At 40.5% G+C, this 26,872-nt stretch overlaps 1 protein-coding gene across 7 annotated transcripts in view; it reads left to right on the top strand.

The window, feature by feature from the left end:
• The window catches only part of vmp1 (vacuole membrane protein 1), a 150,108-nt gene that overhangs the window by 64,607 nt on the left and 58,629 nt on the right, over positions 1–26,872 (top strand). For all 7 annotated transcript variants that reach the window (XM_052035388.1, XM_052035396.1, XM_052035395.1 and 4 more), the window contains exons 6-7: positions 558–722; positions 25,312–25,431. In XM_052035388.1, the coding sequence (XP_051891348.1) occupies positions 558–722; positions 25,312–25,431 (285 nt within the window). The remainder of the gene's footprint in view (positions 1–557; positions 723–25,311; positions 25,432–26,872) is intronic.

The raw sequence follows: 26,872 nt of genomic DNA, 5'->3' as shown, positions 1-26,872 counted from the left end.
GAAGTCTCTTTGGTGTTTTTTTTAAACAATACAGTTTAAATTCTTTGAGGTGTAACTAGTTGGCAAAGCAGGGTAGAAGGAATCCCATGTATTGCAGCTTGTCTATAAACATAGAGTGCATCTCACTGAGCAGAAAAGAATTAACCAAGTATTGTTTTACATGATTATTTTAAATATACAGCTTTTGAAGGAAATTTGGTAATGAATATAGTCTAATTTGAGTTTTTTATATGTTTATAATTTAGCTTCATTATATGCTTCTATCTAGGCTTTCTATAATGTTATCATGTGAGTGCACTTGCATTCTCATTGTTCTGTTTGAGTTGGATGAGAATGTTCTGTTTTGCTTCTAACCCCATTTCCACTTCTCTCCCTCACCAATCTTCTGCGATGGGTGTTGGGCATAATGACCGATGTTGATCTGAAATTTGCCTGAGCAGTCCAAGATTAAGCATCTAATTATTCACTTAAAGAAAATTAGTTGAGGTTTGCAGTTCATAGAAATTTAGTCTCGGTTACTAATTCACAAAATTTTATTACTTGTGCATTGCCTGCAGGGACCACACATTGCTTCAGTGACTTTGGCTGCATATGAATGTAACTCTGTGAATTTCCCGGAACCTCCCTATCCAGATAAAATTGTCTGTCCTGATGAGAAATTGAAAGAGACCATCTCCCTATGGGCCATTATCTCCAAAGTCAGGCTGGAGGCCTGCATGTGGGTAAGTTTCCCAATGGCATTTCTATAACAACTAGTATGTATATAGCAAGCTTATTGTAGTGAAATGTTACTTTATTTCACAGGAGAATTATCAAAGAAAATTTGACTGAATTACCCTAGGTGATTTTATGGCAGATAAAAATTACACAGTGTGTCTCAAGGAAGAAAAGGTGGAGTTAATTGGAGAGGGAATTCCCCTCAAAGCTTGCAAGTTGTCTAAGTTTGAGGCATGGCTATTGCGGGAGATGCTTAGGAGATAACTATTAGAAGAGCCAAGGTACCTCGGTGGGTCACAAGACTGAAGGAGAAATTATAAGATGGTAAGCCCAATGCAATTGGGTAAGAATTTTAAAATGAAAGAATCATTGGTCCTGAGGTAAATATAGTTCAGCAGGTACAGGTGTAACAGGTGAATGGGATGTATGGGCTAGGATATGGCCAACGGAGTTTTGGATGCTTTCAGATTTACAGAGGGTGGAACACGAGCCAGCTAAGAGAATGCAGCAATAGTCAAGTCTGGAGGTCTCAAAAAGCTGTTTAGGGAATTTAGATAGGAAGAAATCTGGGGGAAAGACGAAAAACATGTTCATTACTGGCAAGGCAGGCATTTATGGGCAATAAGATAGTGATGAGATGGTCAATATCACATTGCTGTTTTTGGGACCTTGATATATGCAACTTAGTTGTGTTTCTTTCATGACATCAGTGGCTATACTTCAAAAAAAAATACATTGCCTTCACTAAAACAAAAATCACATTATGAAAGGAGTTGTAGATGGAATTGTGTAAACAAGAATAACCATTGAGCCATGTTGTTTCTCAAACTCTTTAGTAAATATTTGAGTCTTTTCTGTTTTTGTTCTACATAAATGCAATAAAATCAAGAAGTGATTCCTCAGGTTTATGATTGTCCTTTGGTGTGTGATGCCCCAGGTACAAGCTTCTGGGTTTAAAATTTGTTCATGATTTGGGCACAACCTAAGTTGACGCTTCCTTGCAATATTGAGTATATAGAACCATAGAACGTAGAACAGTACAGCGCAATACAGGCCCTTCGGCCCACCATGTTGTGCCAACCTTTAAACCACGCCTAAGACTATCTAATCCCTTCCTCCCTCATATCCCCCTATTTTAAATTCCTCCATATGCTTATCTAGTAATCTCTTGAATTTGACCAACGTACCTGCCTCCACCACTACCCCAGGCAGCGCATTCCATGCCCCAAACCTCCCTCGGATATCTCCCTTGAACTTCCCACCTATTACTTTAAAGCCATGCTCTCTTGTATTGAGCATTGGTGCCCTGGGAAAGAGGCGTTGGCTGTCCACTCTATCTATTCCTCTTAATATTTTGTATACCTCTATCATGTCTCCCCTCATCCTCCTCCTCTCCAAAGAGTAAAGCCCTAGCTCCCTTAGTCTCTCCTCGTAATCCATACTCTCCAAATCAGGCAGCATCCTGGTAAATCTCCTCTGCACCCCTTCCAACACTTCCACATCCTTCCTATAATGAGGCGACCAGAACTGGACACAGTACTCCAAGTGTGGTCTAACCAGAGTTTTGTAGAGCTGCATCATTACCTTGCGGCTCTTAAACTCGATCCCACGACTTATGAGAGCTAACATCCCATAAGATTTCTTAACTACCCTATCCACCTGTAAGGCAACTTTCAGTGATCTGTGGATATGAACCCCCAGATTCCTCTGCTCCTCCACACTACCCAGAATCCTGCCATTAACCTTGTACTCCACCTTGGAGTTTGTCCTTCCAAAGTGTTCCACCTCGCACTTCTCTGGATTGAACTCTATCTGCCACTTCTCAGCCCAGCTCTGCATTCTATCAATATCCCTCTGCAATCTTCGACAGTCCTCCACACTATCCACAACACCACCGACCTTTGTGTCGTCTGCAAACTTGCTAACCCACCCTTCTACCCCCTCATCCAAGTCATTAATAAATATGACGAAAAGTAGAGGTCCCAGAACCGATCCCTGTGGGACACTGCTAGTCACAGCCCTCCAATCCGAATGCACTCCCTCCACCACAACCCTCTGCTTTCTACAGGCAAGCCAATTTTGAATCCACACGACCAAGCCTCCCTGGATCCCATGCCCTCTGACCTTATGAAGAAGCCTACCATGTGGAACCTTGTCAAACGCCTTACTAAAATCCATGTAGACCACATCTACTGCACTACCCTCATCAATCTGCCTGGTCACCACCTCAAAGAATCCAATCAGGTTTGTGAGACATGATCTTCCCTTCACAAAGCCATGCTGGCTGTCCCTAATCAGTCCATGATTCTCTAAATGCTCATAGATCCTATCTCTAAGAATCCTTTCCAACAGCTTCCCCACCACAGACGTAAGGCTCACTGGTCTGTAATTCCCTGGACTATCCCTACTACCTTTTTTGAATAAGGGGACAACATTTACCACCCTCCAATCCTCCGGTACCATCCCCGTGGACAACGAGGACTCAGATCCTAGCCAACGGTTCAGCAATCTCCTCCCTCGCCTCGTGGAGCAGCCTGGAGAATATTCCGTCAGGCCCTGGGGACTTGTCTGTCCTAATATTTTCTAACAGCTCCAACACATCCTCTCTTGATATCTACATGCTCTAGAACATTAACCTTACCAACACTGTCCTCAGCGTCATCAAGGCCCCTCTCCTTGGTGAGAACCTCACCCACTTCCACAGCTTCCAGGCACATCTTCCCACCTTTTGACTCTAATCGGTCCTACCTTTACTCTCGTCATCCTTCTGCTCTTCACGTAAGTGAAAAAAGCCCTGGGATTTTCCTTAACCCTACTCGCCAAAGCCTTTTCATGTCCCTTTCTTGCTCTCCTCAACCCCTTCTTAAGTTCCTTCCTTGCTACCCTCTATTCCTCATGAGCCCTATCTGATCCTTGCTGTCTACACCTTATGTATGCTGCCTCCTCCCTCCTAACTAGTTGTTCCCCCTCTCTTGTCACCCATGGTTCCTTCACTCTGCCATTCTTTCTCTGCCTCACTGGGACAATTTCTCCCTAACATCCTGCAAGAGATCCCTGAACAACAACCCTTCAAAAATGTCATTCCAATTTAGTCTCGGAAGTTCTAGCCTTATAGCCTCATAATTTGTCCTTGCTCAATTAAATATCTTCCTGTCCTCTCTGCTCCTATCCTTATCCATGACAATGCTAAAGGTTAGGGAGCGGTGGTCACTGTCCCCCCCCAAATGCTCACCCACTGAGAGGTCAGTCACCTGACCCGGTTCATTACCTAATACTAGATCTAATATGGCATTCCCTCTAGTCGGCCTGTCAACACACTGTGACAGGAATCCGTCCTGGACACACTTAACAAACTTTGCCCCGTCTAAACCTTTGGTACCAAGCAGGTGCCAATCAATATTTGGGAAGTTGAAGTCTCCCATGATAACAACCCTGTTATTCTTGCACCTTTCCAAAATCTGCCTCCCAATCTGCTCCTCAGTATCCCTGCTGCTACCTGGAGGCCTATAGAATACTCCCAGTAGAGTAACTGCTCCTTTCTTTTTCCTAAGTTCCACCCATACTGACTCTAGAGAGGATCCTTCTACATTATCCACCCTTTCTGCAGCTGTAATAGTGTCCCTGACCAGTAACACCACTCCTCCTCCTCTTCTCCGTGCACCACCTCCCCCCACCATCCCTTTGAAAACACTGAAATCCAGGAATATTCAGTGTCCAGTCCTGCCCTGGTGACAGCCAAGTCTCTGCAAGAGCCACAATATCATATGTGGCATCAATGGTGATGCTATCTTGTGCACAAGTTGGTGTTGCTTGTTCATGTAAAGGCTGCCATGTCACCATAAAGTATATTGAAGCAAGGGGTTGATAGATTTCTAGACACTCGGAATAGAAGCATGTTGGCTAAGGTGAGAAGTTACAGCAGATAAGAACAGCCATAAAACCATGATGGAATAAGCTCAAAAGCCCACAAGACTTGTTCCTGTTCTTATGTTTTAAAGGAATACAAAAGTTTCATTCAAGCCTTGAACAATACCCTTCCTTCAATCAGCACCATCAAAAGCCAATTAATGTACTATTATTTTATTGCTTGTATTGATTTTGTCTGCATCCAATTAATTTCCCCTCTAAAGTACTGAATCAAACAGATTCATCAGGGTATGCTTTGAATATTTGCGGGACACAAAAAGGTAGTTTAGAAATCAAGTCTTATTTCGGTGCAGTTCCTTTTATTATTATTATTGTACCTCTGAAGTATTAATATCCAACCTCAATCCATAGTCACAGTTCAGCCTCTCTTCCTAGGTATGTATTCATCTGTTGACAGCTTGAAATTCTGGGCATTATTCAACAGCTATGAAATTTGAAATAAAAATGCTAGAAGTCAAGGTCAGTCAGTACTTGATCAGAAGTGATTAACATCAGAATAGTTAGAAATTAAGCAAGGTTTAAGTTGCAGAGAGCTAGGGGTGGGGTGTAGAGGGATGTTGGTGTCCAGGAGAGAGTGACTCAAATAGTTGATGGTGCTGGCTGAAAAGTTTGTTTATATTTACTCATATCTTGGGATCTGGGTTTCTTTGAGACTGGATGTTGAGTTCAACAGTTTTGGATAATCAGCCATTCCAATCTTGTAAATCTCCTTTCTAGTATCATTAGTTTTCTCCCTAGTATTTCAAATACCTAAACATTTGATCTTCACAAGCCTTTACTTCTCTCTTTCAACCATAAAATCACCACCCATTTTCCATATGTTCTTAGACATAGAAGAAGCCTCTCAGCTGTTAAGTCTGTGATGGCTCACAGTGCATTCCCTCCCTAATTTTCCCTGCGAGTTGGTCTGCACAACTCTCCCGTTTACCACCCACCCACACCAGGGGCAATTTTCAGCTGGCTAATTAGCCTATCAACCCACACACCCTTTGAGATGTGGGGAAAAAATGGAGCATCCAGTAGAAACCTATGTGGTAACACAAAAAGTATGCAAAGCTCCACATAGTCCTGGAGGCTGGGATCGATGAAGCTGTGCATCAGCAGCTCTGCTACAACTCTGTTGCACTGTGCCACTTCAGTCATTCAATTTCTCTTGGTCTCCAATCTATCACCAACTTTCCCCCATATCTCTGTGGTTTTAAACTTGTTTGATTTCTGTTTCCATTTCTAGTGAACAGTTATTGACCTGAAACTTAAACTGTTGCTCTGTCTACAAATGCTGCCTGACCTGGGTATTTCCAGCATTACCTGTCTTATTTCAGATTGCTAGAATGTTTTTGGATATTTGGAGAATGTCTTTTCACTGACTGTACAATGCAATAGTTGTGCTGAAGTCTGGTTCCTGGATCATGTCTCCTGAACATTAGGGGGACATTGGTACATGAGTGAGTGGGCTTTTGAAAGAAAAAATGCAGAAGACATGATTAAAAACTAGACGTAGCTTGCTGGAGAGAGAGTTTGTGATTCTGTGATGTTTTTCCTTGTCTCCTCATGTAAGCTTGTTACACATCGTCTCATCAGAAGAGGGCAGGATGTCTGGAAAATGATTTGCAGTTAGAAAAAATGGAAATGTCTCCTCAATTGCCTACTACATAATCTTTGTAGAACAATCATTAACACTATCAATTGTACATTGAAGATTAGAAGATTTGTGTACTGAGCCACTCTCAAATTGAGCCTCTGACTCATGAATTATCAAACTGTTATAATTGTGTGCTGTTTGACCTGTGATTTGCTTTTCTTCCATCTTTTGTCCTGTCGAAGTGGCAACCCTTTGGAACGTTATGCCAATTGAGCTTGTTTTATTGTAAGTAGATTTAGGACTGTTGCCATGGAAAAATCTTGGCTCTAAAAACTGGAACAGATAACACTGACTCATTTTGGGTTAAAAATAGTTAAGTGAATTTCACTGAATTTTAAATTATCTAGCTGGGCTTCAAGTTAATTTGGAAAAAATTATTGTTTCAGGTGGTGTGTGGAAACTATGTAAATGCTTGCATCTTTAAATGACTAGCATTTTGCCTTCCTAGTAATTAAAAATGAATTTAAAGTATTAGTGACATCAGGTACTATAATACTTGATCACTATTATAAATGTCACATTCAAAATCCATGTTTTGCTTTGGAGTTTAATATATGGGATTATCTTCTATACCTGAGGCATAATAGATCTCTCAAATCAATTCTAACTTATTTCCATTGAAATGTGAAGGTTTTTAATAGGTTGTGAGTGTGTACAAGAAAAAATCCTGATGAATTTGAGAACACCCTTCCTTTAAAATGTACTTTTTTTAAAAAAATCAAGCCTGTATAAATAGTAACCATGTTAGCATGCCCACCACCAGTCTCGCATGTCACGTGGAGGATGCTACACACACGTTATAGAGTCATGGAATAATACAGCACAGAAACAAGCCTGTTGGCCAACATATCCATGCTGACCAAGGTGCCCAGCTAAGCTGGTCCCATTTGCCTACATTTGGCTTGTCTCCCTCTAAACCTTTCCTACCCATATACTTGTCTAAGCGTGTCTGAAGTGTCATCATTGTACCTGCCTCAACTACTTTCTCTGGCAGCTTGTTCCATATACACACCACCCTCTGTGTGAAGATGCCCCTCGTGTGCCTTTTATATCTTCCCTCTCACTTTAAGCCTATGCCGTCTAGTTTTTGAGTCCCTTTCCCTGGGAAAAAAGATTGTGCATTCACCCTATTGATGACCGTCATGATCTTATACACCTCCTATAAGGTCATCTATCAGTCTCCTATGCTCCAAGAGATAAAATAAGACAAGATGTTTATTAGTCGCATGTACATTGAAACACATGGTGAAATGCGTCTTTTTGCATTACTGAGAATGGGCTGGGGGCAGCCCGCAAGTGTCGCCACTCTTCTGGCGCCAACATAGCATGCCCAAGGCTCCAAACCCTGTGCGCCTTTGGAATGTGGGAGGAAACCGGAGCACCCAGAGGAAATTCACACAGACATGGGGAGAATGTACAGACTCCTGACCGACAGCGGCGGGAATTGAACCCGGGTCACTGGTGCTGTAATAGCATTACGCTAACCACTACACTACCTAGCCTGTCCAACCTCTTCTTGTAACTCAAGCCCTCGAGTCCTGGCAACATTCTCATAGATCTGTTCAGCTTAAAGACACCCTTCCTATAACATGGTGACCAACAGTGTACATGATGATCCAAGTGTGGCCTCACTAATGTTTTGTACAACTGCAACATAACATCCTAACTCTTATACTTTAATGCCCTAACTGATGAAGGCCAGCGTGCCAAATGCCGCCGCCACCACCACCCTGTCTACCTATGATGCCACTTTCAGTGAACCATGTACCTGTACTCTCTTAGATCCAACCTTTGGGCAGAGATGTCAATGAAGGGTATACACTTGGTTTTTAAGGAGCTTGACTAAGTCACATTGTGCAAACATATTTTATGCAACAGCAATTTCTTTTCATACTTCATTAGATTAAAAAGCAGACAGGAGTGAACCAAGGCCAGTCATTAAAGGCAATAAATCCCATCTCAGGAAAAATTTCAACTAATCCCAATATCTATCTTTCCCGTATATAATTTTAAGCAGTTTTTTGAGTCCCACTGTCTTACAGCCAACTCAGTGTAAGAAGCAGATAATTAACAATAAAATTGAGGATCAGTAAATGCCCTAAGTATGTTGTTTGCAAATTCAGTAGGTAACTGAATTGCATGTAGCTGACATTTCAAGTGCTATGCCGTTTTATAGTTTCATAATAAAAGCTATTTTTCTTTTACGATTAAGTTAAAAGAAACATTAGTCAATATTCCCCCCACGCACTCGCCAAATGCCTTTTTCTCCATTTCTACACTCAAAGCTGGGCTCTTATTGTCTCTGGTTAAATGGCAGCCTTCGATATTTGTTCATGTATAAGTTGCATCTCCTCCCCAAAGACCTTTGGATGACAAGGAGTAACATATCAAGTCTTAAACAATTTTATCTGTGTTCTGTTCTTTTATTTCTATCCATGATCACTTTGTTCTTCCAACACCAGATACTTGGACTGGTCACAAGAGACTTAAGTCTCTGTCACCAATATTAAATCTTATCTCCCTGCAGCTATATCAATCTCCAGATAGAATTCAGACGAGGAAAAAAAAATTCTTCTACTGGTCCTAATTCCCTGCAAAGTTAGCTAAGGTGATGGAACCAGCAACAATACTGGACCAATATACATGTAATGCTTTTCTTCCCACTTAAATCTGCCTGTTCTATTTAAATTCTGCAGAATCCAAACTTTAGCCTAAATTCATCTTGATGATTTAGAATTAGCCATGAAGTTCATCATGTGTGAGGGGAGGGAAAAAGTGAATGAACCTTTTTAAATTCTGTTTTCCCTGTAAGATGGCATATCCAGTACTGAGGTAAAAATTGCATATTTGAATGCATTCTTCCCCTGAAGATCCTGTTCAAACTCAAACCTGAAAATGTTTCTGGATACCATTAATGTTCCTATTGTTCATTAGCATTTCACTGGAAACTGGCAATGAACAGAAAAAGGAAATTTTGTCTTCGCAACAGGAAAGCAGAGGTCTGAAGTTGAGGAGGGAAGATGCTATTTAAATATTAAGTGTTGGAAGACTGGAGTGATCATAACCGGGGACTACGTGGTTGAAACAATAAAAAAAAGACACTTGACAAAATGATAGGAATTTTGGTGACTGAGAGTCTTGTTCTGTTTGTTGTTGCTTATCCTAAGCTTATGGATTTCCGGGGGCAATGTTAGGCAGGGATGCAGTTTAGATATGACTAAATATCGGCCATTTTTCTTTAAGGTGTTGAGATGTGCAATCGTAACATTTCACCCAAGGGAGAGTAAGTTCTTTTGTGCTTCAGAGTTTAGTGCGAGTAAGAGTAATAATTGCCATGCCTGTATTTGTCTCAGAATCTCCAGAATTTTGGCATTATAAGCTAAAAATTGAGTTTATGATCAGATAATGTTTTTGATTAGATTTTTAAATTTCATGTTTAAACTTCTGCCTGATGTTGCAGTGTTGGATTCCAAAGTGCTGCATCACAAAGTAGGTTGCCAACTTGATTCATGTTGAGTTCTTATCCTCTCTGGGTTGCTGACAGAAGATAATGGACAGGAGCAAGAGTAGCAAGGAGATGGCACAGTTGGAACATTTTTCCTGAACTGTAGTGGTCCACAATTTGAAGTGACTTTGTACCCACGAGGTAACAATTTTTTGAAACTTGATTCCTGTGCAGTCAAAAATGTCTTTGGTTGGGTGGGCCAAACAAACACATTAATTCAATTGTCCAATCTGAGGCTTCTTCCCTTCCCTAATTGTAGAGAGCAGTTGGGATGTCAGTACAAGCCTTAGCCATGGAAATGGGCCCTTTGGCCCACTGAGCCTATGCCAACCATCAAGCACCCATTTTCACTAACCTATTTTTTTTCTTCTTATTCATGTTCCCATCAACTTTCCCAGATTCTTCTACTGACCTGCACTCTAGGGGCAATCTAACTAGTGACTATCTAACTTACAAATTTACTAACCCACATGTCTTTGGGATGTGGCAAGAAACCCTGTGGGAACACCAGAAGAAACCCACACAGTTACAAGGAGAACATGTAAACTCCACATACAACACTGGAGGTCAGGATTGAACCTGGATTATTGGAGCTCTGAGGCAGCAGCTCTACTAGGTGCACCACTGTCGTCTTATTACAAGTTTAATCTGTAATGTTTTAGAGGATAGGTCTGTGCTGCCAGTTTGGTTGTGAGTTCCTGTTAGTACATTCATGGATGGTGACCCTTTAGATTTGTCACTGTAATTTACCACTCTCGCAAGGCTGGTACTTCCATCTTTGGAGAAAGTGATTAATGGGTCATGCCGTGTAGTCAAATAGAATTTTTTTGCTTTAAACAAGGAAACCTAGTATAAAAGTAAAAAATGAGGATTGAATTTTTCTGTATGCCCAAATCAAATTATCCCTCAGCCTTAATTGTTTTATTGGTGCACCACACTTACTCTCAATTTCCTGACTGCATAGTTATAGTAAATTGACTGGTTATAGTAAAAGTTATCTGGCTGAATTGTCAAAAGCTTTATTAAAACTTGAGAGACATATAAACTTGGCAAGTTGGTTTATTGTCACATGTACTGAGGTACAGTGAAAAACTTGTCTTGCACGCAGTCCATACAGATCAGTTCATTACAATGGTGCATTGAGGTAGTACAAGGTAAAAATAATGAGTGCAGAATAAAGTGTTACAGAACAGAGAAAGTGCTGCAGGTAAACCGTATAGTGCAAGGTAACGAAGTGATTGTGAGGTCAAGAGTCCTGATATAGATTGATATTTGAATCTTGTTACCTGCATTGACTGCTGCTGAGAATGAAGTAACCCTGGCTCCTGAACTTGAAAGTGGGCAATTGTTAAGGCACTAATTCCCAACAGATTTCAAAAAAAGAATTAGTTTCTGAGGTTTGCTTTTATAGATCCTTTCACAGCACAAGGATGCTATTAAGCATAGCCAATTAATTATTTCTGCATGTGCTTCAACAAAGGTCTGGACCCGGGTTCAATTCCGGCCACTGTCTGTAAGGAGTTTATACATTCTCCTCATGTCTGTGTGGGTTTCCTCCAGGTGCTCTGGTTTCCTCCCACAGTCCAAAGACGTACGGGTTAGGAAGTTGTGGGCATGCTATGTTGGCGCCAGAAGCGTGGCGACACTTGTAGGCTGCCCCCAGAACACTCTGTGCAAAAGATGCATTTCACTGTGTTTTGATGTACATGTGATTAATAAAGAAATCTTATCTTAAAGTCCAGCAAAGAGCACAGTGATGATGCCCAGTTAATCTGTTTTTCATTTAAATTCTGCTCCCCATCACCTCCCCAACGTGAGGGTGATTGAGGCCTGTATCAGTAAGGGCACTGGGTATAACTCCCCTACTTTTCAAAGTAGTGCAATGAGATTTTTTTTTAGCCACCTGAGGGAGCAGATAAAGCCTTGATTTAATATCGCACTCAAATCAAAATAATTTTGACAATTTTCACATCCTGGTGGGAGGGCATGATGGCACTAAGGAGGTTGCAGAGGACCTTTGCCAGGATGTTGCCTGGGGTGGAACGTTTCCGTTATGAGTTGCTGGATGCACTGGATTTGCTTCTCTTGAGCTGAGAAGTTTGAGGAGAAACCTGATAGAGGTATATAAAATTATGACAGGCATTGATAGTATGGATAGTGAGAAACTTTTCACTATAAGAGACATCTAAAACCGGAGGACGTGGGTTTAAGTGAGTAGTAAGAAGGTTAGAGGGGATCTGAGGAAATTTTTTTTTCACTCAGTGGTTGTAACCTGGAACATACTGCCTGAGTAAGTGGTTCTTTCATGGCATTTAAAAAGTATTGAGGTGAGTACTTGAATTGGCAAGGCACAATAGGCTACGGATCAAGTGCTGGTAAATGGTTAGAATAGATGGGAACTTGATAGTCTGTATGGGCATGGTGGGCTGAAGGGTCTGTTTCTGTGCTGTGTGACTCTGATTTAACATTGCACTCCCTCACCCTGCCCTGATTTGTTAGCCTTGGTCATGAACTCAAGTTTCAGAAGTCTGTTATAAACCAGCAATCTTCTGACTTGAAGGTGAATGTTGTACCAAGTAGACCACAGATGATTTTATGAACAACTTGAAGATAAATGTTCTTCAAAGAAACCTAATTTGTCAGTCTTTTGATGTTGACAATGCATAGCTGCATCTAGAATGTCTTGATTTACGAAAGCATTTGGCAAGAAAATTACTTTTGGTGTAAAAATTAAATTGACCTCCTTTATTTCACAGTAAGTAACATTTGCAAGGGAAATCGCCTAACCGTGACTTTCACCTGAAAACTTCTGTGCTCTTTAATGCTTCATCTCAGGAAAAATGGAAGTAATTTTAGGCCACTTGGCTGCTAGTGTATGGTCTGTAAATCAATAAAATCATGGCTGTTCCTGTACCTTGAGGCAATTTTTTTTCCAAAAGCATATCCCTTCATTTCTTAATTCAAAGTCTAATTACCTCAGAATTGAATGTGCTCTTACAACCCACGATACTCTTGAGTCTAAAATCCTGAAGATTTGAGCTCCTTGAAGAGATTGTTGTCACCTCAAAAATCCTGACACTGTACCCCCAAGCTTGAGACTCCAACCAGAAGAAACAACCTCTGTCTATCTTCAAAACATCAGAGAGGCTAGTTCATATCGTCAGTTACGACTCCCTAGTCTTTGGTTCTTAATTTGACAAATGTGATATCTGGTACTGGATTCTATTTGAGGGTGTTAAAGGAATTTTGCAAAGTTTTTTTCCCCTTTTTATTAGCTCTGAATTTTTTTTTGTATGTTGCCTCTGTCAAGGTTACATGAGGGGGTGGGGTGAGAAATCTCTAGTTAAGATACTTTATCCGTCATTGGACACCTGGCATGCTTGATGGGCAAGGTGGTTTTGATTGAATACAGTTTTCATTACACTTCATGCAATATTGTAACCTTTTTATTGCCACCAAACTAGGAGTTTTAACATATTTAAACAAGAAAATGCTGGACAAATGCAGGCATAATCTCCGTTATCAGCAACTGCTCCTTCAACCACTGCAACCTCATCCCTGGGCCCCTTAACCAAATTCCTGCCTTTGCCACCTTTGTTTCTACTTCAAAGGTCAGTTCGAAAGCCTTTGGTATTTGTTGTGCTTATGGTCAATAAAGCTTCAGTATGATTTTCATTGTGAGTGACAAATATATTTTCCATGCATTCCTTGAGCCTCTTTTGTTTCTCCTCCTTGACATCTATTCTTATTTCCTTCCCTTCTGTAAAGCCTCTGACATGGCTGTCTGCATGACATGCTGTCCAGTCCTAGTAAGTTCTTGTAAAGTGAAACACTGGAGGAGCTGCCGATCTTCTTGTTCTTTGATTTCTCATTTGGTGTGATTCCAATAGTATGTTGCAGAAAAATATTAAGACTGAATGTACTCCGGTAAACCACACCCTGATTAGTTTGTATTTAAAAAAAAATTATTTTCAACAGGTTGGACTGGAATAACCTCTCCAGATTGGAATGATATGTAAATAAAACAAATGGGAACATGGGGTTGCTAGGATGCATTCAAGGAAGTGTATTTCAGAGAAGGCTTTGCTAGAGACAAGTGATGCCTTTAACTGTAGAGAAATCTGAGTTTTCTGTAATATTTATGCCAGTATCTTTCCTCTCAGAACCATGATATCTATCATCCACTGGGCTAGTTAGTATTTGGGATTCTTTTCATTGCTTAATTAACAGGCAGGTGTTAAGGCCTGTTAATTAAGCAATGAAAAGAGATTTGATTTTAAGACGTGCTATTGGCTTGCCGTCTGAGCAATGTTCAATACCTATTGTAGTATTTCATGGAAGTTAGTTATAGTGATGTCTTTCCCTGATGACTCTCAGAGCATTTGCATTTATTGAAAGATGAGCTGAAGGCTTGCTGTATGTCCTCTCACTTGCTACTCAAGATGCTCAGTGACGAAGAAATGGCCCAGACTCTGACTTTTCTGGCAGTTGTGCAAAACGTCAAGCCTTCACACACAGATAACAAATGGCAAATTTTTCACTCCACCATTCCTATTAACCCAGGAGATCAACCCTGCTTCAATGAGTCACAGCACAGAAACAGGCCCTTCGGCCCATCTAGTCCATGCCAACCTGATTCCCTGCCTAGTCCCATCTACCCCACCCGGACCATATCCCTCCAAACCCCTCCCATCCACGTACCTGTCCAAACTTCTCTTGAGTGTTACAGTTGAACCCGCATCCACCACTTCCGCTGACAGCTCGTTCCATGCTCGCACCACCCTCTGAGTGAAAAAGTTTCCCCTCAGATTCCCCTTGTATATTTCACCTTCCACCCTAAACCTATGTCCTCCAGAGTGAGGTAGAGCTTGCCAGGAGCAACAGCAGGCATAACTAAAAACAAGCTGCCAATGCAGTGAAGCTGCATTTGGAGGACTACTTGCATGCTAAACAACATGCAATGGACAGTTATGAAATCTCACAACCAATGAATCAGAAAGCTTTGCAGTCCTACCACGTCTAGTCATAAATAGTGGGCAATTAAATAGCTAAAGAGGAGCCTTCAAGAACATCCCCATCCTCAACGTTGGCATGTGAGTGGTTTGAAAAAAGGCTGAAGCAATCTTAACCGTGTTGAACTAGAGGTGGCAAATAGATGATCCATCTTAACTCACCCCGAGATCCCTACCATCACAGAAACTAGACCACTGTTAATTCAATTCGCTTTGTGATATCAAGAAATGACTGACCACACAGGATATAATAAAGGCTGCAGCATTGAAATCTATGCTGTAGAAGTGGTTGTGCCTCTGGTCAAGCTGTTCTACTGCAGTTAGAACACCACCTGCTTGATAATGTGGAAAATTGTCCCATTCACAAAAGCAGGGCAAATCCAATCTGACTAATGACAGCCCATCAGTCTATCATCAAGAATGCAGTCAGGTGGCACTTAAATAGCCATGCCCAATTTGGCTTTCTCCAGGACCATTCAACTGTGGATGCCATCACAGCCTTAGTCCAAACACAGACCAAGGAACTGAAATCCAGAGGCAAGGTGAGAATTACTGTATTTTAAGGCAGAATGAAGCATCAAGAAGCCCTGGCAAAACTGAAATTAAGAGGCAGCAAGGGCAAACCATACCTCACACAGAGGAAGATGGTTATCAGAGCTCAATCATCTCTGCCCGAGGCATCACTGCAGGAGTTCCTTGGGGATGTGTCCTCGGCCCAATCTTCAACTGCTTCACTTCCTCTCATCGTAAGGTCAGAAGTGAAGATTGTGTGCAATCATCAGAAAACCTTTTCAATTCCTTTGGCAACTTGTCAGCAAATGAAGCAGCCCTACACCTAGACTAAATTCAGGCATGGGCTGGCAAGTGATATTTGAAGCCAGTTTCAGTCTATGACCATCTCCAACAAGTGAAAATTTAACCACCTAGCTGTGACATTCGATGGCATTACAAGCGCCGAATGAGTGTATCATCAAAAAAACACAAGCAGCTCAGTGCCATCTAAGACAAAGCTGCCTATCTGAGTGGCATCCTACCTACCACTCAAAAGGTTTGCTCCAATACTTCTGCACGACGACTATAGTATGTGCTATCTACAAAATGTACTGCAGTTACTTAGCAAGGCTGCTCTGATAGCACCTCCCAATCTTGCAACTTGCAGCATCAAAAAGGACAGGCAGCAGGTACATGAACATCTCCACATGTGGGTTCCCATCCAAGTCGTACACTATTCCATCCTGGAAAAATATTGCCAGCCCTTCATCATTACTGAGTCTAAATCTTGGAACTCCCTGCTCAGCACCATTGTGGGTATACCTTCATCAGGATGATTGTGACAATTGAGGAAGGCAGTTCACCATGACATTTTCAAAGGCAGTTAAAGGTGGGCAGTAAATGCTGATCTTCCAATGACAGTAGATTGCAAAATATGATCTTTAAAAAAACTGCGTAGTAAAAAATGGTAAAATGTCTGTAAAATAATCACAATTGAATTGTGAAGTCAGTATTGGAACTTGCTGCTTTCTTTAACTGTTGAACTATTACATCCATGTCTGTTTCCAGTCTGTTTCTTTAATTTGATTTTACTTTGAAGAGAACCTCTTGTGAAAGCTGCCTCTCAATGGTTTCTGACCAATGGGATTACTCTTCAGAGTATAGTTACTTATGTCAGCAAACACAGCAGACAGCTGCAATGTAGCAAGGTCCTAAATGTAGCTGCAATGTAGCAAGGTCCCTTGATTGTAATGGCGTTGTTTGGGGGAGGAGTGGTTTACCAGCAGGTGGAGTGAAATACCTGTTCTTAAAATATAGCTTGGGATCTTTTTAGTTGATCTGCTTAGCCAGATAGTTTTATAGATATTAGTTTTAGCCAGATAGTTTTATAGATATTAAATTTTCAGGTGAGATATTAAACCCCAATCATCACTGACACATTTGGCACCATAATGGTCAGGCTGGATCATGTACTTGTCGATGCTACAGTTGGAGGTGAAAACTAGGTAGAGGTGAAGATACTAACAATTGAACTAACCTGACAATGACAAGGTTTTGTGGCATTTAGTTCTCCAGTTTCCTTCACATTGAGCCCTTTTTTTCATGGATTTTTGTTAAATGGCACTTTTTAAAAATCTCTGCAACCACAAAAATATTGTAGTTTCATAGTCTTCAATTGTAACAATTCTCAAGCCTTTATTTTTTTTTATAAAACTAATGTGATTTTTGATTTGATTTTATGGAAGGGTACAGTTTATTTGATTGCGACAAAGTATATCTTCCTAGAAAAGATCTATGGAATCCATGCATACTGCACCGTGGCATAATTTTCATGGTTGTATCTTAACTGGAATAGGGGTGGGGTGTGGATGTTGATTGTTGGAAAGAGGAGAAAGAAGAAATGAAACTCAACTTGAGATTAGTTATTGCACCCCTAGGTATTTTTTTTAAAAAAGCACTACTTTCCGTCAATTATATACAAGAAAAGGTAAAGTGCAACAACCTCTCTGTAAGAAAGTATTTGTCCCAAATTTAAAATGAAACATAATGCTTATACTCAAATTGCTTCAAAAAATGAATGAATAAAAACACACAAGAGATGACTGCCTTTTGAACCATCATACCTCTTTCACTGAGCTTTCCAGTTAGTCCCATTCACCAAACCTTTCCACAGAGCCCTAAATGTTCCCAGAGATGTACAATTTCAGATCAGGAGCAGATCACTCGGCCCTTAGAGCCTACTCTGCCATTTAATATGATTGTGGCTGATCTGAAAATATTTCTTCTTAAAACCCTTACTCAGTTCCCTTCTAAGAAAGTATTATTGAATCTGCACCCACCACCATTCCAGATGATAACTGTTAGATGGAAAAAAAAATCTATCTGGTTCACTCGCCGATTATCTGAAATTCAGATCTTCTGTTTACTGACCCTTCTTCCAGTGGACACAATCTTTTCATTCATTCTTCATTTAAATCTACTTGGTCTTCTGTTGACCGCCTCTTCTCTCAAGGAGAACAATGGCAGCTTATTGACTTGATCCATACATCTGAAGATACAGTACCAGCATTCTTGTAAATTGACTCTGCACCTTTAAAAGCTTCAATATCCTTCTAAAGTGTGGTGACTAGAACTGCACAGAAAACTTAAGCTGGAACCTAATCTGTGATCTGTAAACAAGCCCAGTGGCCATTTTGTCCCATCAGGATCCTGCAAATGTATTTGAGAGATTGGATCATTCATTTCTGGCCAAGAGATGACTAGAACTTGCTGTTTGGCTTTGTGTCATGCCACACTGTTACAGGCAAGCCTTTGCACTGTATCATGAAGGTGGATTAATTCTACTCCCTTGGGTTTGTACTCAAGTCTGTGCCAAATTCTATTGCATTCAAGTTACAGTACAGCAGTAGTACTTAAGATGGAGACCTATCCCTCAAGACCATCCTAACAAAAATCCTTAACTATCAAGGAGAATTTGCAAACCAACCCCAATGACCAGGTATATGCAAATCCCCTTCCCAACACTTCTTAACTTAACCTACTTGGCCCAGAGCCCAGTACAAAACGTAACTGCTTCAGTCCCCGAACCTGCTTTGGCCTCAGTCCAGGCGGGTTGATGCAGCAAAACATTTTGTACTGGGACAATGTGTTAAGGGCACATCAACCGATAGCAAGTGGTGTATAAAAGTATATGCTTTTAAAATGTAATTGCCTATTATGCAAAAACCCAGCACAATAATGTAGCATTAGCCATAAATAATTGAACCTATGTTTCATAAATTTCATAAATTGAAATATACATTCTTGTGAATCTAATAGTTTTAGAAGCTCCAAGTTATTCTTATTGGAAGGACATGGTCATAATCCTAAATAGTAAATAAGTGATATTGTGTCAGTTTGTATTCATTGCAGACTTGTTTCACAGGTTCTTTTTATATTTAAAAAAAAATAGCTTACTGTTGAATTGAAGGCAATTTTACTACAGATGGAACTATAAATATCTGAATGTACTGCTGTTGTCCACCAGTATGTTTATTTGTGTCTGCTAAATTAATGCACTTCAGCTCTTCTGGGAAACCTACAAAAAATGTTCATGTTTATCATTCCCTTCAAACGTCCTTTTAGATAGGTAATATGTGACTGTGAAATAAGGTTAAGCAGACCAGAAATTCTGTACAGAAATATAGCAACTATGAAGGTCTGCAATTTCAACCTTGTTATAATGTATACTTTGATCCAGCCACTAAAATAAATCTGACTCGGTTGTATATGCAAAGTTGTGTTTACAATCCAGAAATCCATTGAGTTCCTTCCACTTGCTGCTGATAGCCAGTTACAGCTGTTCTTTGCCATATTTAAGAACTGGCAGAGACATGAGTAAATAATTTATCTATTCAATATTGAAGACACTAAGAGTCCCAATAATAGAAGAAAATTAGGGGGCAAAAGGGAGGAACTTAAATCAGTTATTAAATTGGGGAAGATCTAATGGGACAGGTGGTCACCAAGTATTTTGCACCTTGTGGTTTGCATCCTGAGGGTATTAAAAGTAGAGCTTCAGAGATTGTTCATGCATTGCCTTTAATCTTCAAAAAGTCTTTAGAATCTGGAAAGGTCCTAGCAGATTGGAAAAATGTAATTTCAACAGTTCAGTAGAGGGCAATAGAAAGCAGGAAACCTTAGACCAGTTAGCTCATTATCTGTTGTTGGGAAAATGCTGGAATCCAATATTAAGAAATTATTAGCAGTAAATACAGAAAATCTAAGTGCAGTTAAGTAGAGCCAACATCTTTTTTATGAAAAGAAAATTGTTTGACGCATTGATTAAAGTTCTTTGAGGACATAACTAGCAAGGTGACTAAAGGGAAGTGAGTGGCATGAAATTTGAATTTCCGATACGAGTTCGATAAGATACTAAAGGTTATTGCACAAAGTCAGCACTTAGAGTTGTGGTTGACATTAGATGTGTTGGCTAACAACAGAAGAGTCAGGTTATATTTGGATTGACAAGCTGTGCTGGGGCCTCGTATTGTACAATCTACATTAATGAAGTTGAAGAAGGGATGTACATAAAGATCTGGGTGTCCTTGTAAATGCAACACAGTCTGCATGTAGATGCAGCAACTGATTGGGAATGCAAATGGTATGTTGGCTTTTATTGCAATTGGTTTGGAGGACAAAAGTAGGTAGGTCTTGTGTCAACCACACAGGGCATTGGCAAGGCTACCCCTTGAATACCATGAACCATTTTGGTGTCCTTATTTGAGGGGATATTCTTGCAAAGGGACATTTCAGAGAAGATTCACTAGGCAGATTTCTGGAGCAAAGTGCTAGTTTTATGAGGGATGGTTGGGCCTATACTTGAAGTTAAGTAAAGTGAGAGGTGATTTCGCTGTAACAGGATTTGGGGAGAATGGATGTTTTCCCACATGGATGGAATACAGGATTAGGGCATAAAGTTTCAGAATGAGGGATCATCCATTTTAAGACTGACCAGAGGTTTGTGAATCCTCAGGAATCCCCAGAGAGCTTTGTGAGTTGAGTCACTACATTTGATCAAGGCTGAGATAGACTGATATTTTTGTTTATAGGGGAGCTTTAGGGGTCAGGCAAGAAAGTAAAATTGAGACCAGGGTCACATCAGTAAAGGTCTTGTATCATGACAGCAGGCTATAAAGTCTATCATTTTATTTTCTTAATGACATCATTTTTACAGCTGGTTTTCTTTCAAGGTGTGCGTGAATGTGCATTTGGAGAGTTATTTCTACAAAATGTTGAGGCCATCTAAAGGAAAACCAATCTGGCATCGGTGAAGCATTTATTTTGTAGATAATTAAAATGGTAAAGTACAATAAATTACTGACCTATCATCCAAGTCCTAGTTTATTGTCACGTGCACAGGTATGGTGCGATTATAGTACGATGAAATGCATTGCAGGCATGTAGGTACAGACAACACACAATATAAATGATACATAAAATTATACCGTACAGTGAAATAAAACTGCAAAATCAAGACCTTAATGCAAAAATAACAGACACAATTGAGGACCAGTCCACAGTAGTACATGAGGTGGTCCATAGTGTTCCATTGCTGAGGAAGGGTTAGGGTTGTGCAGGTAGATTCAAGACCTGATGGTTGTAGGATGGCTGTTCCTGAACCTGGTTGTATGGGATTTCAGTCTTCTGTATCTCCTGCCTGACAGTAGCCACGAGAAGAGGGCATGACCCAGATGGTGGGAATCTTTGATGATAGATGCTGCTTTCTTGAGACAGCACCTCCTGTCAATGGTGAGGAGAGCTGTTCCTGTGATGTGGCTGTGTCCACAACTCTTTGCAGCCTCTTGTGTTCCTGTGCATTGGAATTGCCATACCAGACTATGATGCAACCAGTTAGGATACATTCAACAGGGCATCTGTGGAAGTTGGAGTATTTGGTGACATGCTAAACCTCAAGTTTCTAAGAAAGTAGAAGTGCTGGGCTTGCTGCCTTCCTGATTGCATCAATGTGCTGGGCCCAGGACAGGTCATCTGAGATGTTAACACCCAGGAGTTTGAAGCTGCTTGCTCTCTTCACCTCTGACCTGCCAATGAGAATTTGGTCTTCTGACTTCCCCTTTCTGAAGTCGGTGATTAGCTCCTTGTTCTTTGACATCAAGCGTGAGGTTGTTATGGCACCACTGAACCAGATGTTCTACCTCACTTCTGCATGCTGATTCATACCACCTGTGATTCAGACAACAACAGTGGTGTTGGCGAATTTATAGGTGGTATTAGAGCTGTGCTTGGCCACACAGTCGTGGGTGTGAAGAGAGCAGAGCAGGGGGCTAAGCACACAGCCTTGAGGTGCACCTGTGTTGATGATCAGTGAGGAGATGTTGTTACCGATCCATACGGATCCAGGTCTGCTGATGAGAAAGTCAAGGATCCAGTTGCAAAGGGAGGTACAGAGGCCCAGGTCTTGGAGCTTGGCGATAAGTTTGGAGGGGATGATAGTGTTGAACGCTGAACTGTAGTCGATGAATAGCAGTCTGACCTATGCGTTACTATTGTTCAGATGATCCAAAACTGAGTGGAGATCCAGTCAAATAGCATCTGCTTGTTGACCTGTTGTGGCGATAGGCAAATTGTAGGGGATCCAGGTCATTTCTGAGGCTGGAGTTGATTCATGCCATAACCAACCTCTTGAAGCACTTCATTACAGTGGACGTAAGTGCTACTGGACAATAGTCATTGAGGCAGGTCACTGCTCTTCTTAGGCACCGGTACTATAGATGCCTTTTTGAATCATGTGGGAATCTTGGACCTGAAGACTGAATGTTGATACAGAGGTTGAATCCAATCATGAAAACTGAAGAATACATACTTTTTTTTTAAAAAGTCAATAATGGCAACCTTAAAATTACTGGTAAATGAAAATCAAAAAATACTGCAGACCTAGACTAACCACCTAAACAAGTTAATATGCTACCAAGACTAACTTATTTCTCTCCCAGTTCTGATGAAGTTTATCAGACCTGAAACATTAACTATTTTTCTTTCCACAGATTCTGCCTGATGTGTTGAGTTTTTTTCCAGGATTTTCTCTGTTTCTTTATATATGAAATTATTGGATTGTCTTTAATGCTGACCTGGTTTAGTAAAGTTCTCCAGGAAGGAAATCTGCCACTCATACACTAGGTTATTCAATGTTATCAACAGTAACTGTCCTCTGAAATGGCCCATCAAGCTGCTCAATTGGGGGAGCAATTGGAAAAGACAATAAATGCTGGCACCATCAACAAATGGCCAAGAATATATTGGGGGAAAAGTTTTTTTTCTAAAATAAACATGTTTTTTTTAATTAATTAGGAGATCACAAATAAGGTCAATAATTATTGTCCATTCCTAATTATCCATGAGATGGTGGTGGTGAGCTAATTTCTTGAACTGCTGCAGTCTTTCAGGTTGAAGTCCTCCTGTAATTCTTTTTGGGAGAGAGTTCCAGAGTCTAGATCCATCAACAATCAAGGAAGTGTTGCTATATTTCCTAATTAGAATGGTGTGCGATTTCGAGGGGAAGTTGCACAGAGTGGCATGGCCGTCATTTGTTGCCCCTGTCCTCCTGGGTGTTGGAGGTAATGTGTTTAGAAGAATGGAAAATGATCTTACTAAAATATACAAGATCCTGAATGGAGTTGACAAGATGGATGCTAAAAGGATGTTTTGCCTAGTGCAGGTATCCAGGCATAGGAGGCATAGTTTCAGACTAACGGGTTTCCCATTTAAAATGAGAAGAATTTCATCTCTCAGATGATTATAATTCTTCATCCCAATGAACTGCAGAGGAGGAATTTTGCTTAGTGCAGGTATCCAGGCATAAGAGGCATAGTTTCAGACTAACGGGTTTCCCATTTAAAACGAGAAGACTTTCATCTCTCAGATGATCATAACTCTGAAATTCTTCATCCCAATGAACTGCAGAGGAAGAGTCATTGAATATATTCAAGGCAGAAATTGATGAATGTTTGACCTCCAGAGAACTTGTGTATAGAAAAATACCATACCCAAGTCCCCTTGGAGTTGAGGCCAAGATTGGATCAGCCATGATCACATTGTATGGCAGAGCAGGCTCATGGGGGCCAATAAGCCTATTCCTGCTCCTGTGCCCCACGTGGTCAAATGCTGAATTAGTCGGCATGGAGTCATTGGGCTGAAAGGCCTGTATCCATGCTGTATTGCTCCATGACTCTAACGTCAAAGACGCTCTTTCCTTGGCTCTGATATTCAGATCGTAGGGGCAAGGTTATGATGAGATCTGGAGCCAAGTGGTCCAGGCAAAAATCAAACTGGGCATCAATGAGCAGGTTATTGTTGAGTAAGTTCCTCTTAATGATACTCTCAACAACTTCCATTGTTTTGCTGATGACTGAGAGGAGAGAGTAATTAGCCAGATGAGATTTGTCCTGCATTTTGTGAACAGGCCATACCAAAACAATTTCCCAATGTTGTGTCGGTGCCAGTATTGTAACTATACTGGGACAGCTTGGCTGTGTATGAAGCTGGTTCTGGAGTCTAAGTCTGAGGCTGGGTGCTGTTTGCTCTCATAACTTTTGCTCTCAGCCATTTCGCAATATGTGGAGTGAATTGAATTGGCTGAAGACCTGGCTTCTGTGATGCTGGGGATCTCAGGAGGAAGCAGAAAAGGAACATTTATTGAGCAGTTCTCGTTGATTGCCCCATCCTTAGCACCCATATATTGGCTCCACCGCCATTGAGGAAGGAGGTACTTTTGGAGCTGCCTTCTCCCATTTGCTGTTTAATTACCTCATGACAAGATGTGTTAAGACTGCAGAGCTTAAATCTAATTCTTGGTTCTGAGATTGCTTAGCTGTCTATTGCAAGTTATTTTTTTACTGTTTAACATGTATGTAGTCTTGTGTTACAGTTTCAGTTGGTAGGCATCTCATTTGTAGGTATGGCTGGTGCTGCTGCTGGCATGCTCTTCTGCCTTCCACATTGAACTAGGGTTGATACCTTGGCTCGATGATTACGGTAGAGTGAGGCCTAGGGCAGGCCTCTACAGATCGTGCTGGTGTACCTTGCTGCTGCTACAGGTGATGCAGAATGCCTCATGGATTCCCAGTTTTGATCTTTCAGATCTGTTAAATCTATTCCATTTAGTATAAATGTAGTGCCCACAACGTGATATAGTGTCCTTGGTGTGAAGTTAGATCTTTTGTCTCCATGAAGACCATGCAGTTGTCACTTGTACCAATGCTCTTGTGGACATGCACCTGTTATACTTTGTGTATTATACTCCATGAACCTGTTGTTGCTGGGTTATGTACTCCAATATGAGGCAGACAAAAAGTAGATAGTTATGTAGATTTCTTTAACAAGAAACAATCAGGGCTGTGTTTATTTTCTACAGACAAATGTGTTGCTAAAATAACTTGCCGTTTTTAAAAACAAAAGTTAGTTGATATCACTGAAGTTCCTTAGTTGCAAGAAAATCTGGACATCTGAAGGCATCCAACTTTTTTTTTGAAAAACAAGGTTATCTGCTCCTGAAAATATTTAACCTTGATTTCAGTCACTGATCCAGACACCATAATTGAAAAAGTTTTAGTTATTCCAGTATCTTTGCTTCTCAAGTTACATTTTCTGTTTTCCACCCCATCAGCATTAATTTGGCTTACAGCATTTGGAATGGTTTTTAAAAAATCTGAACAGAATAGTGAAATCTGTTGCCAATTAAATGGTTGGTTGTCTGTTGTTGGATGTCCAACTGAAGAATCTTGGTTAACATTAGCATCTGAAAGAGAAAGTAAAACATTGGCTTAATCTATCGTTTCCCATTTATCTTTTTCTTCTTGTAATTCATATGTTCTAGTCCCTGTGCATCCTTAAAGGCTTGTTTAATATTCTTGCTGCTATTATGATCGAAGCTACTTTTCTTTTGGCATTTACACATGTATAGGCATGTATTCTGTAAATCATTGTTTATTCCCTTGTTTTACATTTTTTCTCTGCAGGGAGCTGGCACTGCAATAGGAGAGCTTCCTCCTTATTTCATGGCACGGGCAGCTCGTCTATCGGGCACAGAAACTGATGAAGAGTTTGAAGAAATACTGGAACATGGTCAGAATTCAGAGGTGGGTTTACTTGTTAAGCAAAGCAGCTCGGGTGGATCAGATTTTTATTGAATGAAGTAATTGTATAATTATCACAGTCCAGTAACCCATCTGCTGGCAGCTGCCAAATAGATAGTGTTATCAGCAATTCGTATCTCCTCGAGAAAGTTATTGTTTTACAGACGGAAGGCGCTTTTTATTATGCTGGCAATTGGGATTGGAGTTGGGAGATTAGTTCCTCATCAAATAGTTCTTAGGTTATACATTTCCAGATATTAATGAAGTTACAGAGAAAGAAGGTGGAATACTTCTCTCCATTTGATGGATAGCAAACTTTTAAGTGGATTTCTTTAGTTGAGGTTAAACGAAAGCTTAGATTGCCTGTGGCAGTCTCTGCAATAATACCAGAATATTTATAAATGATGTGTCAGTTAACCTCCTGATAATATTGCCATTTCTGTGATTTTATAATTAGAAAGTGATTGTGCATTTGAAGTAAAATTATCTTGAATGAATTTAGATCTTGCCCACTGAAAATGGAAGCAAATATATGTGATTGATGTTGGGAAGATCCCAGTGAAAATTCCTGCCATTATTCCTGTTATGGAGAAATGTGTTTTAAAATACTAAACTAAATTAAGTGGAACAATTTGGAACTTTTTAATCTATACTTGAATTTCTATTTTGGCATTCTGGAATATTGTTCTTAAAGGTAGCTGCCCATCTTTCTTACTGAATTGCTTGCCCTATAGCTGCCTTATGAGGATAGGTTGAGTGAGCTAGGGCTTTTCTCTTTGGACCAAAGGAGGATGAGAGGTGACTTGATAGAGGTGTACAAGATGATAAGAGGCATAGATCGAGTGGACAGCAAGAGACTTTTTCCCAGGGCAAAAATGACTCTCATAAGGGGGCATAATTTTAACATGATTGAAGGAAGGTATGGGGGGGATGTCAGAGGCAGGTTTGTTTTTTCCACACACTGGTGGGTGTGTGGAAGGCACTGCTGGCAGAGGTGGTGGGGACAGATACATTAGGGACATTTAAGAGACTCTTAGATAGGCACATGAATGATAGAAAAATGGAGAGCTATGTGGGAGGGAAGGGTTAGATAGATCTTAGAGCAGGATGAAATGTTGGCACGTACTGTGCTGTAGTGTTCTGTGTTCAACCTGAATAGCATGCTCATCCTTGAGTTCTTTCTTCATCTTGAAACCAATTAGACTGTTAAAGAATACATTCACATCAACCCTCTAATTTCATAACTAGAGACATAAGAGGCATCAAACGGATGACGAGATAGTCCAAGAATGTTTCTTTAATCATACAGCATTGCAGGTACATAGGAGGCTCACTTGCGATAGGATAATGGAACCATATTCAGAAAAAATCCTTGTGAAAATACTCTATGGGAAAGAGAATGGAACTGGGACAATATAGATTGGTATCTGAGAGCTGGCAAGGG

The sequence above is a fragment of the Pristis pectinata genome, chromosome 21 (genome assembly GCF_009764475.1).
Source record: "Pristis pectinata isolate sPriPec2 chromosome 21, sPriPec2.1.pri, whole genome shotgun sequence".
Taxonomy (NCBI): domain Eukaryota; kingdom Metazoa; phylum Chordata; class Chondrichthyes; order Rhinopristiformes; family Pristidae; genus Pristis; species Pristis pectinata.
The sequence above is the reverse complement of the archived record's forward strand: the minus strand, read 5'-3'. Positions and strand labels throughout refer to the sequence as shown.